The following is a 16,875-nucleotide window of genomic DNA, read 5'->3' as shown; positions in this document are numbered from 1 at the left end:
GTTTCTAAGTCAAATTTATGGGAAGATCAGCTGTGAAAAATAAGGGACTAGGGTTGGAAATGAATCTGCTTCTGGTGGCATCATCCTGAATTTCTAGTGGAAGAGGTTCTGAGTTCTCATTTTTTTCCTCATTTAAACATAATGTGTTTATTCTATATCAAGAGCAGGGACCCATTTGTGTGCAGTTTGTTTTGTGATTTCACCAGAATGAATAGAGTGTCTCCACAACAACGTTAAGCGATAGATTGAAGCACTCGTCTGTGTGAAGAATGCTGAGAGAGAACATAAAACAGCGGCAGCTAGCACTCACTAAAACAACACTTCTCTTATTTAACACGAACAAACAAATGAAGATGTTTCTTTCTATTAGGTTCTTTCATGCTGCGAGATGTTTCAAAAAGTGGTGGGGACAATATACACCCTGGCAAAAAGTGGTAGGGATATGTCCCACCCGCAAATTATGATTGTAGCATTTCATTTGGATGCTTTTGACTGACCACTTTTTCCCTCATAGGCAAGCCGCAATGACAGCTGACGAATGAGGTCTGTTTAGGAGGTATATGAGCAAAGGGACATGATCCAATGGCCAGATGCATTTGTCGTAAAACTATTTTTTTACCATTACACTGATTAAGGAAAGTTATCCATAATAAGTTTTCCCCGGGACAGGTGGACGGGCAGGAAAAGCTGAACATGGGGGAACGGAAGGGGAACAAAATTATCTCAGGGCTTGTCCTGCTAGGGGAGGCATCTACACTCTAAAAAATGCTGGGTTAAAAACAACCCAAGTTAGGTTGAAAATGGAAAAACCTAGAAATTGGGTTGTTTGATATGGTCCATTCACTGGGTTCAAACAACCCAATTTCTGGGTTTGTTCATTTTCAACCCAACTTGGGTTCTTTTAAACCCAGCATTTTTTAGAGTGTATAGTTGTGAGATTGGCTGACTAAGAGTTTGAAGCCAGAGATGTTGGTAGTGTTCCAGTCATACACTCTAAAAAATGCTGGGTTAAAAACAACCCAAGTTGAGTTGAAAATGGACAAACCCAGAAATTGGATAGTTTGAAACCAGTGAACGGACCCATTCAAATTAACAAAATTTCTGGGTTTGTCCACCAACTTGGGTTGTTTTTAACCCAGCATTTATTACAGTTTACATGTTTATGACCAAATGATAATTCTAAGTGCAAGATATCAGGTGAAAAGTTAACAAATGAAATGTGTACAATCTAGCCATCACTAGACCTCTCTGTCAGAACATATCAGATTTTGGTTTGATATATAGCGCAGTCAGCATGTAATACAAGAGGTGCAGAGAGAGGAAGAGCGGGAAGCAGGAGATTAAGTGATGGTAAAATATTTGAATATAGTTCACTGAGTAATCTTAGTTGTGTGATGTGTATTGCACTGTATGCCTTTGTCTGATCAGCATAAAAATTGCTTTTTTGCCAGGCAAAGTGAAATTAATGCTTCACAACATTGTCCTGTGACATTAACAACCTTGAGATGACAATACAGCACAGAATATGAAAGTGCATGTGTATTGAATAGATTAATACATTAATACAAAGTATAAAAGAGAATAAAGAAACAAGAATTTAGATGTTTGTGAAATACAGGGGAACAATAAGTGTGTAATAATAGTTTAACACTGCACTGTTGCACAAATGGCAAAATATCTTCATCTCATTGAGGCCCTGCAGCTAAATTACAACGAAACAAGCATACTTTCATCTTCATATGCGACATCTGATTATCACAGCAGTTGCTTACACCTTTTAATATTTAATAAGATCTCTTAACTTCTTAGTTTTAGTAATCACAGAAATGAACCGATCAAACTCTACATACCTCTGCTTAGTCATTACATGAACTGTGGTCAGATGATGACCCGAGGTGGGCCTGCCCTCACGCGATTATGATTGGCCATTTGATACGTTTAAATCTGATTGGCTAAAGAGTACAACTGATCCGGGTGGGACAAGAGTGCTGCCATAAAGTCTCAAAAGCACACACACACACACACACACACACACACACACACACACACACACACACACACACACACACACACACACACAAATCCAAGGTAGTTCACATGTGAATGATGATTTGCTCATTCACATTTAAGGATGAACTTGTACATTTTAAATATTCAAAGGTTTTTCTGCACATGGGAAATGTATTTTATGAATATATCATTTTATTTTGCACACGTGAGTTTGGTTTCAAGCATGTGAAATTGGCTACACATGTGTACATTGTGTTTGTTTGCGTGAATTATTAATGATACTATTCTGACTCCATATTAGGCAAACTAGATGGTTGTCAAGGGCAGGGTTTCTCAACCTTTTGCCTACTGCGACCCACTTTTTTTGTATGTATGCCAGTCATACGACTCACTAAGGCTGGAAATAAATAACATACATTTTAGACCTAGGCTAGTTCATACAAATCCAGCTGTTCATGGTTTGTTCATGTAAGTTCATGTTACAAGATTTTAATAATGCATTAGCACTTACGGGGTTAACAAGATTTTAATAATGCATTGGTAAATATTGAAAGTGCAGTTCATTATTAGTTCATGTTAACTCATGAACCATATTGCAAAGTTTTACCATTATTTTTATTTATTTTTCAAATAATTAGGCAGACTATGAGGCAAACTGATTCATTTATTTTTACTCACATTAATGTGACATTTGAGACTGCCGCTCTGAAACGATGACATCCAGACGCAGTGGAATAGGGCTTGGGCGTCATGACGTCATTACTTGGCGTGGCGGCCATGTTGATGGCATCCTTTACTGCTACTCGGACTACTGCGCACTGTTTATGTACTCCCTCTGCACTGCACTGTACTCCCTCTCAGTCGTGTGTCTTAATTTGATTATTTTGGCGTTATTTCAACTATGGTAAACCGTTGCTGCATTTTGGGGTGTAACAGCGCAACACATAATCGCCATGGGAAATGTCGAAAATGGATTAACTTTCCACCGCTTTCATGCTTGGAGGCGCAACCACGGACAAGAAGTAATAACAGTACGATGTGCAAAAAGCAAGAATTGTCACACAATCAGATGTTTTTTAGTGTTTATTTGCAAGTAGTGCAACCTAAGAACACAGAAATGTGGAATGCTTCAAGGTAAAAGGTTACAAATAAAAAATGAACACAGAAAACGGAGTGCAAGTTGTTGCACTTTATATAACGGAGTGCACTTTATATAACAATAATAAATACACTTAAAAAAAAATTCTTTCAATACTATATAAGCAAATAAATAGGAATCTATAAAATAACAACAAAAGACACAGAAAATGGAAGAAGTGCAAATTATAAATATAGTAAACAATAACATTGCAATAACAAATAAAAACGGAGGCAGTGCAATTTCTTATATAATAATAATAATAATATACGTTTCGGTTAGATTTTATTTCGATAGTCCCCTTTAAACATTCTACTAACTATGTACGTTTTCAACAGCATGTCAACTAACACTAATTAGAGTATTAGTAGACTGGTAGGTTATGGTTATGTGTTGGGGTTCGGGTTCGGGTTCGGGTTAGTAGAATAAGTTGAATTGTAGTTGCAAAGTTACTTATAGTCAGTAGAATGTCTGTTGGGGACATACAAAATAAAGTTTTCGTCGTCGTCGGTGCTCCGCTCTTTCTTTGGAAATTCATGTGGATCCAAAACTTTAATAGTTCCGATTTTGTCTCTATAGCGGTCCCTGCCTTCCCTAACGTATCCCGGTAAATTCCACATCCCTTTCGGGATTTTAACATGTTTTTTCTTTCTCCCAACTCTGCTTCTCCTCATTCGACTTGCTGTATGTTTACTTTTGCTAGGCCATCAACATGGCCGCAACGTCCCAGAATGCAACGCGGCACCCAAGCCCTATTGGGGAAAGGGCCACTCGTAGTGTTGCACTCAAACTAGCTGTTGTCAGTCTATTCCTGCTTTCTGTTTTCATTTTAGTCACTGTTGAAAATTCTGGATATTCGTGTCTGGTTTGAATCCAGAAGGAATTCAGGTCTCAAGCTGACAGGCCGTGGCTGCGTACAGTATAGGTCTGGCATCTCGAGCGCGATGCCATTACCAAGCAACGGGGTAAAACGCTTGTGTAAGGAGAGTAGTACCTTGTCCAATAAGAGCCGTTCGCGGCAGTGATACATTATTGTGATAGGACAGTTTAGAATCAGTGTTAGAAAGTTACGGCAATAATGATTCAATACGAAATGCGAAAATAGGAGAAAGCATAGACAGTCTCGCGACCCCCTAAAAAATGATCCACGACCCACTGGTTGAGAAACACATAGACAGTAAAAGAAATGGACAGAGTTATCCCATTGACTTCAACGGCAGAAAAATGAGGCCATTCATAGGCACTCACTTCCTGATAGCTGAGTGAACTGTGCAGGCTCAGACTGAGCTTGACGACGTAGATGTGATGTAAGCCTCCTGTCTGACAGTTGTAGGTCTTCTAGTTGTGGAAAGTGAAATCTGAATCACGTTGTTTAAATATTTTCTTCCGTTGCTTTTGGCTCACTATCGGCTTCTCCCCATTCTTCTCCCTTGACTTTATCGGACTTTATGATTCCACGTCCCCCCGACTGCCTCATAGACATTTAAAGATTGCCTGCGAGCATCTCCTCCTGTCTATACTGTAATTTCTCAATTGTGCAACAGAGTCGCGTTGGTTATGACGCAATCGTTAGCCTATTTTTACAAAAACAGCTTCTACGGGGCGATAGTGTAAGATACAAGGTAATGGAGATTTTTATGCATTGTCGTGTTTCTTTAGAAATAAAAAATGGACAAATGGAGTCTTTAAACGCCTCAGATGTAAAGTTATTCACTGTCAAAATGACGCAAAAATGAATGGGAGTCAATGGGATGCTAACAGCAGGTGATGGCTTGGTTAGCAATGGCCGCCCCTATGGGTGGAACGCTTTCCGAGTGCTAGATTACCCCCTTGGAGAAACACTGGCCTAGGGCGCCATTTACTGAGGTGGCGCCAATGAGCGCATATCTGGCACTACATTTTAGCAGGGGTGTGGTAAAGGGTGTCACGGCCACCCTGAAATATGATTGCCGCCCCCACTGGTTCCTCCAACACTATTTGGCTAGACTAGAGTATGGCTAGAAACGGGCCTGGTTGAAGACTATTGATATTTAATCAAACCAAAGCAAACACACCCCTCCCCACATTGCTCCAGCCCCAAACTGCACAAACACGCAATGCAAGAGTGGATGTCTCTTTATGATAGCAGAAGCTAAGCAAAATAAACCTTTGCAAAAAATAACACAAAGATGATGAATGAATAACAAGAAAGAACAAAAACATTATATTATGGGGAAGCACAGGTGAAGCACTGCTACTTGGGCGCAGAGATATCATGGCTCTCATCCTCAGGTCCTTCAGCTGTTGAGCGATCACAATGTGTTGCGTGATATCTCTGCGCCCAAGTAGAAGTGCTTCGCCTGTGCTTCCCCATAATATAGTCCCAAGTCAATATCTTTCTAGGGAATCGCCTAGTCTTAATCTGCATTGCTATTTGTACTCATTTTGAATACGCAGGCCACAAGAAGTAATTAGGTGGGGTTTTTGTGTCACTTTTACTCGGGACATGCTAGCTGTCAACATAGGATTGTATTCATTATGCTAAGCTAGCAGCGACCCTGCCAAACTAAAACGATGCATGCACTGAGACAAATACATTTGCCCACATATCTAAAGTTGAATAAGCCCTATTTCTAAAAAAGAAAATATTCAAAGTGAAAATAAAGTATTCCACAATTGGAGATTATTTGTTCAAACTCATGTTAAACAGGTATTTAAAAGGGTGCATAATTGAAATTGAATGTGGACGTTTGTGGGCTGGCATATCGACTGTGACACGTGCCAAAAACTTTTGTGGAACTTTGAGGATACATTTACTGATCAGCAGGTTCAATATGGTTTGGAGTATGTGTGCAAGGATGGGCTTTAGGGACAAGTAAGTATCCAATAAGGCAGCATTCCTTTATGACTTTAATTAATACACACTGAATATGTTGTTATGGTTGTATAATGTTTTATAATGTATTACAATACATATACCACTACTTACACTGTGCAAATGGCATATTTTGTAAAAAAAAAAAAAATGCAACTTATGTTTTGTATGACAAATTCAGCTTAAAGTTTAAAAGTGTATTCAACTATTTAACATCGAAAAAGCTTTCTCAAAGATAGTTTGTTCAACTATCGACCCTAAGTTGAGAAAACTCAAAAATGTTCTGCAGCTGGATGCCTTAAACTTTTAAGTGTTCTCAACTTTTCTTTTCTTTTTCTTTTTCTTTTTTTGCTATGTAAATTTTAGTTACAGTGTTTCTCCCAGCCTCAATAGTCATGTAGTCAGGTGTCATCCATGTGCATTATTCTGACTTCAAAAAAGGATAAGATGTGGTGGGCTGCCAGCATGCAATTATAATTTATCCTATTTAGTTTTTTAATACACATTGCTGGTGTTATTGTGCATGATGCATAGATCAGTGCGCATTATTGTTAGAAAAAAAATTGCTTTGTAATCTTTTATCAAAATGAAATTGCTTGCTCCTGCTCTAAAATGACTTTCCTTTTCGACCGTGTTTATTAATCTCACTTACTTTTTCAACCCCTCCCCTCAGACCACCTGGCTTCATTCTGGTTTGTAACAATCATTTCTCATGATCCAATCCAATCAAAAATGGATAGAATGAAGTCTTGCCATACATGTTTCTCACTGAATGTCCTATTTCACTAGGAAATAAGTCACAGGGTTTCACATAAATGTTTCATTTAGAACACCCACATTTGGAATCCAACCCCCCCCCCCCCCCCCCAACCCTCCCTGCAAATTCCACATGTTCTCTCTCCAACCATCACTAACAGTCGAAACTAATAATTTCCCAAATTTTCACACATCGTTTAGAGTTTATGGAATACCATACTTTTGTTGACTTGTTTTTGATTCGCTAATTTCCTCTGGGAACGTGTGTCAGAGCTTAAGATGCCACGGCACTAACAAAAACTGACGAATCTGCCGTACCATATTAGTGTGACCGTGAAAGAATAGAGTAGGTCGTTTGGGAGGGAACTGTGAGACCTTCTGACTCTTATATATTCACTGAAACTTCTCGCAATTACCTTTGGTCTTCCCTGAGGAGGGACATTTCCATCTAGCAGGCAACCCAGGCAGGGATTTAAAAGTCTTCAAGGCATTTCACATATGCAAATACTTTTAATAGAGTGTAAATCAAGAAATTATTGGTGTGAGCTACACAGTCCCTATTGCCTGAACACATGTAAATGGATCGTGTTATTTGTTTCCTTTGGTAGAATATGGCTTTTATCTACCATATAAATTATATAAGAAGGACGCATTTTCTAAAATAAGATCTTATGTCTTGTTTTGCATAGGTACTAGTTAAAGGTCTTTAAATGCATGAAAGGGATGAAAGTTAAAGTGAATCTGTATTACTTTAAAACACTGCTGCACATATTACTGCTGATCTGATATTCAGCTTAACCTACGCTTTGTTTAAAAACCTATTGAGCTGTTTCTGTTGGCTGTAAAGCATTATAAGTGCACACAGATTATTCCAAAAGGTAGGCAGCATAATTATACATCCTCCTGAAATACCTTTTTTTTTGGCCAGATTCTCAGGCAGTTTCACATCCAATCCCAGAATACATTGTGAGGCCGCTTAAAAACAAGTGATCATGCTTAGGGAGCGTTTCCCAAAACAGCATCACAATTATTTCTGTTGTTGGCAACATACTTCAATTTTCTGGTGTTTCTCGAAACCATAGGTCCAGTGAATGGCATGCAAAGTTGTGTGTTAGAACCATAAACTAAGAAAGTAAAACTACAGCTCTTCTAGATTGTAGGACATGTAAACTTGGATATAGGATATATATAGGAATCTATTTATTACCTTCTAAGTTTTTTTAAGTTTGTGTGTTCAATTGGAAACATATCTAAATTAAGCAAAACAACAAGAACAAAAAATTGCAAAGTAGCCTACTTTTCAAATGCCATGCTCATTATTTACAGCAATATAATCATCCATTAATATGATCTGGAACTGATTAATTAGTAGGACTTATTATTTTCCTGCCTCTGTCATGGCAGTTCTATTTTGTTGAACCAGCGTGGTTCAAATGATGGATTTTTACTACTACGAATTGAGGATGCAGTCATGACTAACTATATATATATTTTTTTCAATGATGTATTGTAGCAGCGAGTTACATCATTGTACGGTAAATTCACCCCAGGTTAGCACACAAACTGCATTTGATGTCAAACAGCATCTCTCTCCATTGATGGCCAAGGTTTTTGTTTAACTTTTTTTATTACTAGTATTATTATTTGCTAGCAACATATTGCCAATGTTTAATTATACTGAAGTAGATTTTTTACCAGTGACTGTTTTTTTTTTGTGTGTGTGTGTGTGTGTGTGTGTGTGTGGGGGGGGGGGGGGTAGCTTAGCCTATATCTGAGATCCACGACTGATACACTGACATTAGAGAAAATCTCAAGCTAAAAAAAATACATATGGTATAAAAGTGAGACAAGCTAAGTTGCTACTACAGCTTGTCTCACACAAAAAATACAGTGCGAACAATGTTGAACTTGACTTCGGACCAAATAAATAAACCAAGTGTGAAAACAGCTTTACTGTAAAGCACTAGCTTAGCGACATGCTAGTGCCAGAGTCTAGTGGAATAAGGCTTTCATAGACGTTTTGTTAGCGTTAACTGTATGATGCATTAAATTGATGCCTAAGAGCATTTTAAATTTGTCACATTGTATGTTTCGCCAATCATTATTCCATATTTGGATATTTAGTGACCCGGATCAATATCTAACATGGTTCCCTAAGTGTCACAATGATATAACACTCTCCTGATATTAAAGTAAGATTTACAAAATAATAAAATAAAGCATATGTTGTTACCTTTTGGAGTTTGGAAGGGTTCAGTTTGAGCAGATCGTTATCATCATCATCATCATCATCATCAACATCATCATCACTGTCCTCATCAGAGCGCATTTCAGTACAATCAGAATCTGACTCGCCATCTCAAACATATTCTTAAAACTATCATCTTCAAGATAAATTTTGACCACTGACAGCTTCTTCACCAGATCTACCATTAAGTGACAGTGACACTAATATTTAACTGTTCAGAACTTGCTCTGCTGTAAATCACTGAGCCTTTTCAAGTTTTCCTGATGAAGTTTTGTTATTGTTTGTTTTCTGTTTGCACTTCATCATTGTGTATTAGACATTGCCACCTTGTGGAATAAAGGTGAACTGCACTTATTCAGTCCTCAAAGATTCAATTAGGCATACAGGTCCTCCTAAAAAAATTAGCATATTGTGATTAAGTTCATTACTTTCCATAATGTAATGATAAAAATTAAACTTTCATATTTTTTAGATTCATTCCACACCAACTGAAATATGTCAGGTCTTTTATTGTTTTAATACTGATGATTTTGGCATACAGCTCATGAAAACCCAAAATTCCTGTCTCAAAAAATGTTCATATTTCATCCGAACAATAAAAGAAAAGTGTTTTTAATACAAAAAAGTCAACCTTCAAATAATTATGTTCAGTTATGCACTCAATACTTGGTCGGGAATCCTTTTGCATCCTTTTGTGGGAATCCTTGATTCAGCACTCTGGTAACATCCTATTCATTCAGAAATTTCTTTCTGTGTCTTACCCTCTCGCTTGAGGGTGTCAATGATGGCCTTCTGGACAGCAGTCAGGTTGGCAGTCTTACCCATGATTGCGGTTTTGAGTAATGAACCAGGCTGGGAGTTTTTAAAAGCCTCAGGAATCTTTTGCAGGTGTTTAGAGTTAATTAGTTGATTCAGATAATTAGGTGAATAGCTCGTTTAGAGAACCTTTTCATGATATGCTAATTTTTTTGAGATAGGAATTTTGGGTTTTCATGAGCTATATGCCAAAATCATCAGCATTAAAACAATAAAAGACCTGCACTATTTCAGTTGGTGTGCAATGAATCTAAAATATATGAAAGTTAAATTTTTATCATTACAAAATGGAAAATAATGAACTTCATCACAATATGCTAATTTTTTTTAGAAGGACCTGTATTGTTGTACAAAATTCTTACTCTATTCTTCTCGGAGGAGGTTTTTATGTAAATATTGGGGCTAATGATGTTAGCAACCCTGGAGGAATGTCTGTAGTCCCTATACCGGCCGTTTTTTGTAGTCCGTAGAAATTGATTTTTTTTAAAGCAAATATCTCCCTTTGCTTTAAACTTTGAACACTGTAACTTTGCAGATGTTGTTTATGCTCAAACAGCAACATTACACAAGTTAGAAAAGTGAAATTGTGTTTTACCATCCCTTTAAGGGTTAAAAAGACAAACAAAAAATGTTGGTTTTGGTACAAAGCCAGTGTTTGTGCTAGCAAAGCTGTGTTTATAGTGCTAATAAACATTTTATTCCTGCTCTAACTACCAGCTGGAAATGAGAAGTGTGGTTAGGAGAAAATATCTAGGATAGTCTTAATATGATCACACCGACTAGCATGGCTTGTCACTGATAAAGACAGGGTTGGCCATCTATTTCCTGCCTTTTAAGCAGTCAACATGCTCACTGGTGGGTTTCCACTGCACTGTGAAAAATTAATCACCAAACTTGTGTGGAGCGTATTAGATTGACAGGGCGGCGCTAACGTCTCTCAGTGTTATCAGCATCTTACTGCAAGGCCAGATTATAGCTTCACCAGGAGTGACACAAATACTAAACATTTTAAAATGCTTTCATCTAGCTTGGCATGTATAAGCATAAATCGTATGCTCCAAAACAGAAAATTACGAAGTGATAAGTACCTTTTAAGTAATGTACCCAGCATATTTTTAAACGTGCCGTGTAATCCTGAAAACCATAGTGGGCTCATGTGAAGTGATAAATTTGGACTAGGGGGTGAGCAAACAAATTTGTCACCTTGAAAATCGTATAGCAGTCTGCACTAAATAATGCTTGAGTTGATATAACATATCTTAAAACGTGGGTGTTTCCTCATGCAGCTCTCGATCTAAACCTATGAACTTTTTGCTTTTCATATGTAATTTGTCCACTAACAGTGTCCAACAATGAAGATCACAGGGGAATTATGTCTTTTTTTATTATGTATTGTGTTTAATAGAATTCTGCAATTGAAACAACATTTTTAAAAAAAGTTACGAACCCCTTTGTCTTACTAAAGCTAATTTAATGACTAACTACAAAATCCCCACACCTGAAAAAAGTTGTAATGTAGGAAATGTTGAAAATCTTTGTTTATTACATTCTTGGTTTAGAGTAGTATCATTTTTTTATGATGGATTTTAAGATTGGCACCAAGGTATAACAATAAAATATATGCATTTAAAGGGATAGTTCGCCCTAAAAGGAAAATTCTGTCATCATTAACTCACCCTCATGTTGTTCCAAACCTGTATGAGTTTCTTTGTTCTGCTGAACACAAAATAAGATATTTGGAAGAATATTTGTAACGAAGCAGAGCAACCATTCACTACCATAGTATTTTCCCTATGGTAGTGAATGGTTGTTTGTTCAATCAATTGATCAATCGACCAATCGACTGATCAATCAATCAATCAATCAATCAATCAATCAATCAATCAATCAATCAATCAATCAATCAATCAATCAATGGTTGTTCTATCTGCTTGGTTGCAAACATTTTTCCAAATATCTTATTTTGTAGAAGAAAGAAACTCATACAGGTTTGGAACAACATGAGGGGAAGTGAAATGATGAATTTTCATTTTGGGGTGAACTATCCCTTTAAGGCTAGCCCCATATGTTATATTGCATATATATTAAGAAAGAGGGAAAATACTAAACTTCTGGAAATTTGTATTTATTAATGATGTATCTGGTGACAATTTTGTGACCATATTAATGTACATTTTAAATTGAAGGAATAATGCCTTGAATCTTGTTCTTTGTATGTGCTTTTCTTAAAAATAAATAAATAAATAAATAAATAAATAAATAAATAAATAAATAAATAAATAAATAAATAAATAAATAAATAAATAAAATCATGTTTGCAGTGGTTTTAATTCAAATAAACACCTGTAAATAAGTTGAATAAGAAAGTTAACCAATTCACTGGAGTTATTGTTAATCTGGTTTAAGTTTATCTGTTTTTTTTTTTTCTTTTCTTTTAAAGTTCACACTTCCTGACATCAGTGTAACCTTAAAAGTCAATGGGTACATATCAATCTCAACTCCTTAGTTCAGTAGTCAGGACACTGATCAGGGACTCAGCCATTTTAAGGGCTCTCAATTGCAGAATCCTTCCAGTGCACGGAAACGTTCGCTCCCTAAAAAGTCCCAAAATGCACTGCACAAAACCCAGTGTGCATCGATACTCACTGTGTTCCCTTAATGGAAGTTCTGGAGCACAAAACTTAAATCGCATGAGCCTCCCACCACACATAACGAACTATAACAGCACGTAATATAACTTTTTTTTTTTTTTTTTTTTTTTAAAGAGAAACCATTATTTTATTATATTTCAGCATAAACATACATCGTTAGACTGAACATAATCTAGCTAATATTCATTTGCGGCTGAAATGTTGCAAGCATATGTAACAAGCAAAGTATTTATCATAATGTGCTTTAGATAACATTACGTCAGAAAGATATCAGCTCTGCTGTTAATCATTCACGAGTTCACACTTACATCAAATTAAATAGAGTAAAGATAATGCGTATTTGGTGTGCTGTCCAGGGGAGGGCTCCGGGCTCTGAATTTTTGCCCGAACCCAGAGTATAAACCGCCCTGTGATAAAGATACTCTAGAGCTAGACTGTAATGTATTATGGATTGTGTTGACATCTAATGAGAGTTTATTAAATTAAAGTGAGGAGATGAGGCAAAAATAAATTGAACAGGAGAAACGGCAACTTCAGGACGTCCGTCTCTGTGGTATGTACTGTATTTAGGGGCCTGTCAACATTTGTGTGTCTTTACAAGCAGTTAATGAGGACATGATTCGGTTTATGGACTATTGTATGCGACTAGACCTTAGAAGTAGCAAGCAAAACGGTTTTGCACGTCAGAGTCAGACTAGTGTAACGTTATACAGAACAACAATGGAGTAACCGTTAGCGCATTTGAATGACGAAGCACGCGATCGTGTCGTTTACTGATGTTTACTCACGCGACGAGCCAATAGCAGAGACATTTGAAGCAGATTTACTCACCGGCTGCTTCCAAAGCAGGACCGAACCTTTATCGCTGGGACCGCTCCGTCAAAAACACACTTCTTTGGTATGATTTGTTGAAGTCCTGTGACAGCAGTGGCGTGGAAATCCATTTTGAGACGCGACTGAAGCGATGCTTTGAAGCTTCCCGTAATTTCTGTGTTCAAATCGGTTCAAATGTAGCGCTGCCTTCCCGAAATGCTGTGCTGAAGTGTTGAAGTCGCTCGACGTCACCCATAGGAATAAAGTGGAGCGCGGCGCGCGACTATAACGACAACTGGATCTGCAGCTGAGAGCAGTGTTTACGGCGTGCATTTCCTCTCTCTCGCTCTAGTGACGCGCGCGCGCACCCTACCGGGAGAAGAGCCCGTACGGCCCATACAAGGACCTTCCGTTCTATTAACGTCAAGCCGACCCATACTCGAAAAAAACTCTCCGAAACTTGTGAGAAATCGGAAGGAGTGTTTTTAACACAGAAATACTCCATCAAACGTCCAACATTAGTTTTTGAAACTTTGTCTATGTTTAGGATGGGAATCCAAGTCTTTAACAGTGTAACAAGCTCAGTATGCATGAAACAGCATTTCACCCCCCCTTTAATGTGCTCCACTTGTGTTTAATTAGGTTTAATTAGCTGATGTGCTCTGTTGTTTAATTGGTTTAATTATCTGAATGTGCTCCTCCCGAAATTAGTTAATACAGCTTCACTAAATACCATTAATGATGTTGTCACGTCGTCTGAATTGGAGTCATGAGTGTCCCAATGTGTAGTGAGCCAGCGTCCTTTACTGTCCTTTTATTTTTCGATCGGGAATGAGTTTTGCTCTTGCTCATACTTTTGCTTTGTCCAACTCTTTTAGGTCCCAATCGTTTGTCGAATAATTTCGCCATGGACCACAGCAATTGCTCAGCTGTGGACCTCTCTGATGTTCTGGCCAGCCGGATGAGTCCCAGTAAGATCCTCCTCTCCCTGACTCTCTCCCTTCTGGCTGTTGCGACCACCGCCATCAACTCCCTGGTCATCACTGCTATCCTGATCACCCGCAAACTCCACCAACCCGCCAACTACCTCATCTGCTCTCTAGCTGTGACAGACCTCCTAGTAGCTGTTCTAGTGATGCCCGTCAGCATTGTGTACATCGCAGAAGAGACATGGGTTCTCGGTCCAATAGTGTGCCACCTGTGGTTGGGTGTCGATGTGACATGCTGCACATGTTCGATTCTACACTTGGCTGCCATTGCGCTCGATCGATACCGCGCCATCACCGATGCTGTGGCGTATTCCCAGAAACGCACGTATAAAAGAGCAATCATAACCATTCTTGCCCTGTGGACATTATCTGTGCTGGTGTCTCTACCACCATTAGTGTGGAGGAAATCCTCCAGTGTGGAACATGAGGATGGGAAGAGGGAAGTCATGGACTGCTGGATTGAACACGACCACGTGGCCTTCACGGTCTACTCCACTTTTGGAGCATTCTATATTCCACTGGCCCTCATTTTGGTTCTTTACTACAAGATCTACAAGGCGGCGGAGACACTGCGAAACCGCCGAGGGAGCAGCCGATTAGTCAAACAGACAGTGAGCAGCGTCATGCTTCCAGGAATGAGCTCTGATAAAGACATCGCCCTCAGCCCAGACGTATTCTGCCCAATCGAGAAGTCGTTTTCTGACCCATCAACAGATGGAGAAAGGGGGCGCATCACTTCCTCGTCAGGTAATCTCATCAAGGTCCGCAGGAACCCAGGGGCTAGGGAAAGACGGGCAGCTTTGACATTAGGACTAATCCTGGGAGCCTTTGTGGTGTGTTGGTTACCGTTCTTCCTGAAGGAGGTGATAGTGAATATTTGTCCGACCTGCAGCACCTCTGCAGTGCTCGCAGATTTCCTCACTTGGCTCGGGTATCTCAATTCCCTCATAAATCCGCTAATATACACCATCTTTAATGAAGACTTTAAAAAAGCATTTAAGAAACTTCTGCCCTACTGTTGCAGCAATGTCCTTTGAAATTGAACGGGAGGGCAAGAAATCTCACAAACTTTTGAGTTGAAAGCTGGAAAGTAAAGCAAAGTTACAAAGACAATCCTGTCATACTGTAAATAAATGGACTTATACGAGAATTACACATCTTTCAGAGACATTTCAGTATTATTGTTTTATAGTAACTGTATACTTGTGGATGCATGTAAAAAACAAAAACAACAAAAAAACAACAACAACCTATTTGCTCCACTCAAAGATTTCAGTATTTTGAAATGGAGATTTTCATATACAATTCAATTGCGTCTGATGCACAATGTTATGTAAATCAACTCTGGTCATGTTTACACCAAGGGGTAAAAGATTGGCTGGTTAGCATGGACCAGTTAGCCCTTACTGATATGCCATAACTACACCATCTGAATCCCAAAATATTTTAACAGCCGTTCAAAAGTTGCTGTGTATAGTTACTGATGAAATTTAAAACAAATATATATTTTAGTCCATTATTATATGGAATGTTTTGCCATTGTTTTTTGTTTTTGTTTTTGGAGGGCTCTACAAAGTGTGTGAACGAGGTTTTGGGATTAGATGTTTGTGTGGTGGGATTACCCACATGATTATGACTATTGATTATTATGTACACATCAAATGTTGGAAATATCAGAATTATGAGTGAGCAAACAAATGACCAAAGAAATTCTAGATGACACAAATTGCGGCATTGGAAGAGTCATATTTGAAAAATTGCAGAAACACTATGCTTGCAAGTCTGTTGAGTTTTGATTTTGCAAATGTATCGATAGTACATGATGTACTGTATTTTCATCACTTTAAATACAGAACAGCTGAAAGACAGGTGTAAATTAAATCACGTGACTTTAACGGTTTGAGTAATGCAAACATTTATAGTTTTTATACTATGTATAAGTGCTTTTAATTAATAAAAAATAATAAAAGTATAATAGAAATAATTTTCATAAAAATTGGTTTATTGTTCACAATACAATCATTTTGTTTAGTCTTCTTCAGTGTTGTTTCCAACTTGAATACGTGACATGTCGTAATAATAAACATCTGAGTTGGTGGTACGTTTTTATTCACATAGAATCAATATCTTAAGTGATTAGCTCAAAAAAAAAAAAAAAAAAAAAACTAAAAAGTGGAAGAAGTGTAGAAAAAAATGGCAGACAACAGCCCTTCTCCCATGGGCAGTCTTCAGGGTTAGCTCAAAATACATAATGCAGCAATATCCCAGGAGAAAGACAGGAGGCTGTTCTGTTCAAATGGAAGATGGAAATCAGTATGCCAAATAAACAGCTTATGTCTGAAAACAGCTTGTCACAATTGACTGACTGCTAATATTCACCATTCGTTTGGGAATGTGCTACACTTGATGTCTGCTTAAAAAGCTTTACAAAAATCAAATACATTAACCCACTACATAGCAACAGAAAGTTTTCTTAACCTATATATAAAATCTATAATGTAAAATGTATGAAGACTTCTCATTTTTGTCAGGCTTTTATATGGGCTATAGGTTTCTACTCAAGTACCCATACTTCTGAATGGTCTGAGGCTGGAATTTAG

The 16,875-nt window shown here is 37.9% G+C and overlaps 1 protein-coding gene across 1 annotated transcript in view; it reads left to right on the top strand.

Moving 5' to 3' along the window:
* Window positions 1-16,324, top strand: part of htr1fb (5-hydroxytryptamine (serotonin) receptor 1Fb) — a 28,907-nt gene extending 12,583 nt beyond the window's left edge. Inside the window, exon 2 of the mRNA XM_067442707.1 lies at window positions 14,165-16,324. Within this exon, the coding sequence (XP_067298808.1) occupies window positions 14,194-15,312 (1,119 nt within the window). The 5' untranslated portion in view covers window positions 14,165-14,193 and the 3' untranslated portion in view covers window positions 15,313-16,324. The remainder of the gene's footprint in view (window positions 1-14,164) is intronic.
* Window positions 16,325-16,875: the final 551 nt, after the last annotated feature.

This window comes from Pseudorasbora parva, chromosome 4 (assembly GCF_024679245.1).
Source record: "Pseudorasbora parva isolate DD20220531a chromosome 4, ASM2467924v1, whole genome shotgun sequence".
Lineage (NCBI taxonomy): Eukaryota > Metazoa > Chordata > Actinopteri > Cypriniformes > Gobionidae > Pseudorasbora > Pseudorasbora parva.
Note: the sequence above shows the minus strand (reverse complement) of the source record. Positions and strands in the feature narration are given on the sequence as shown.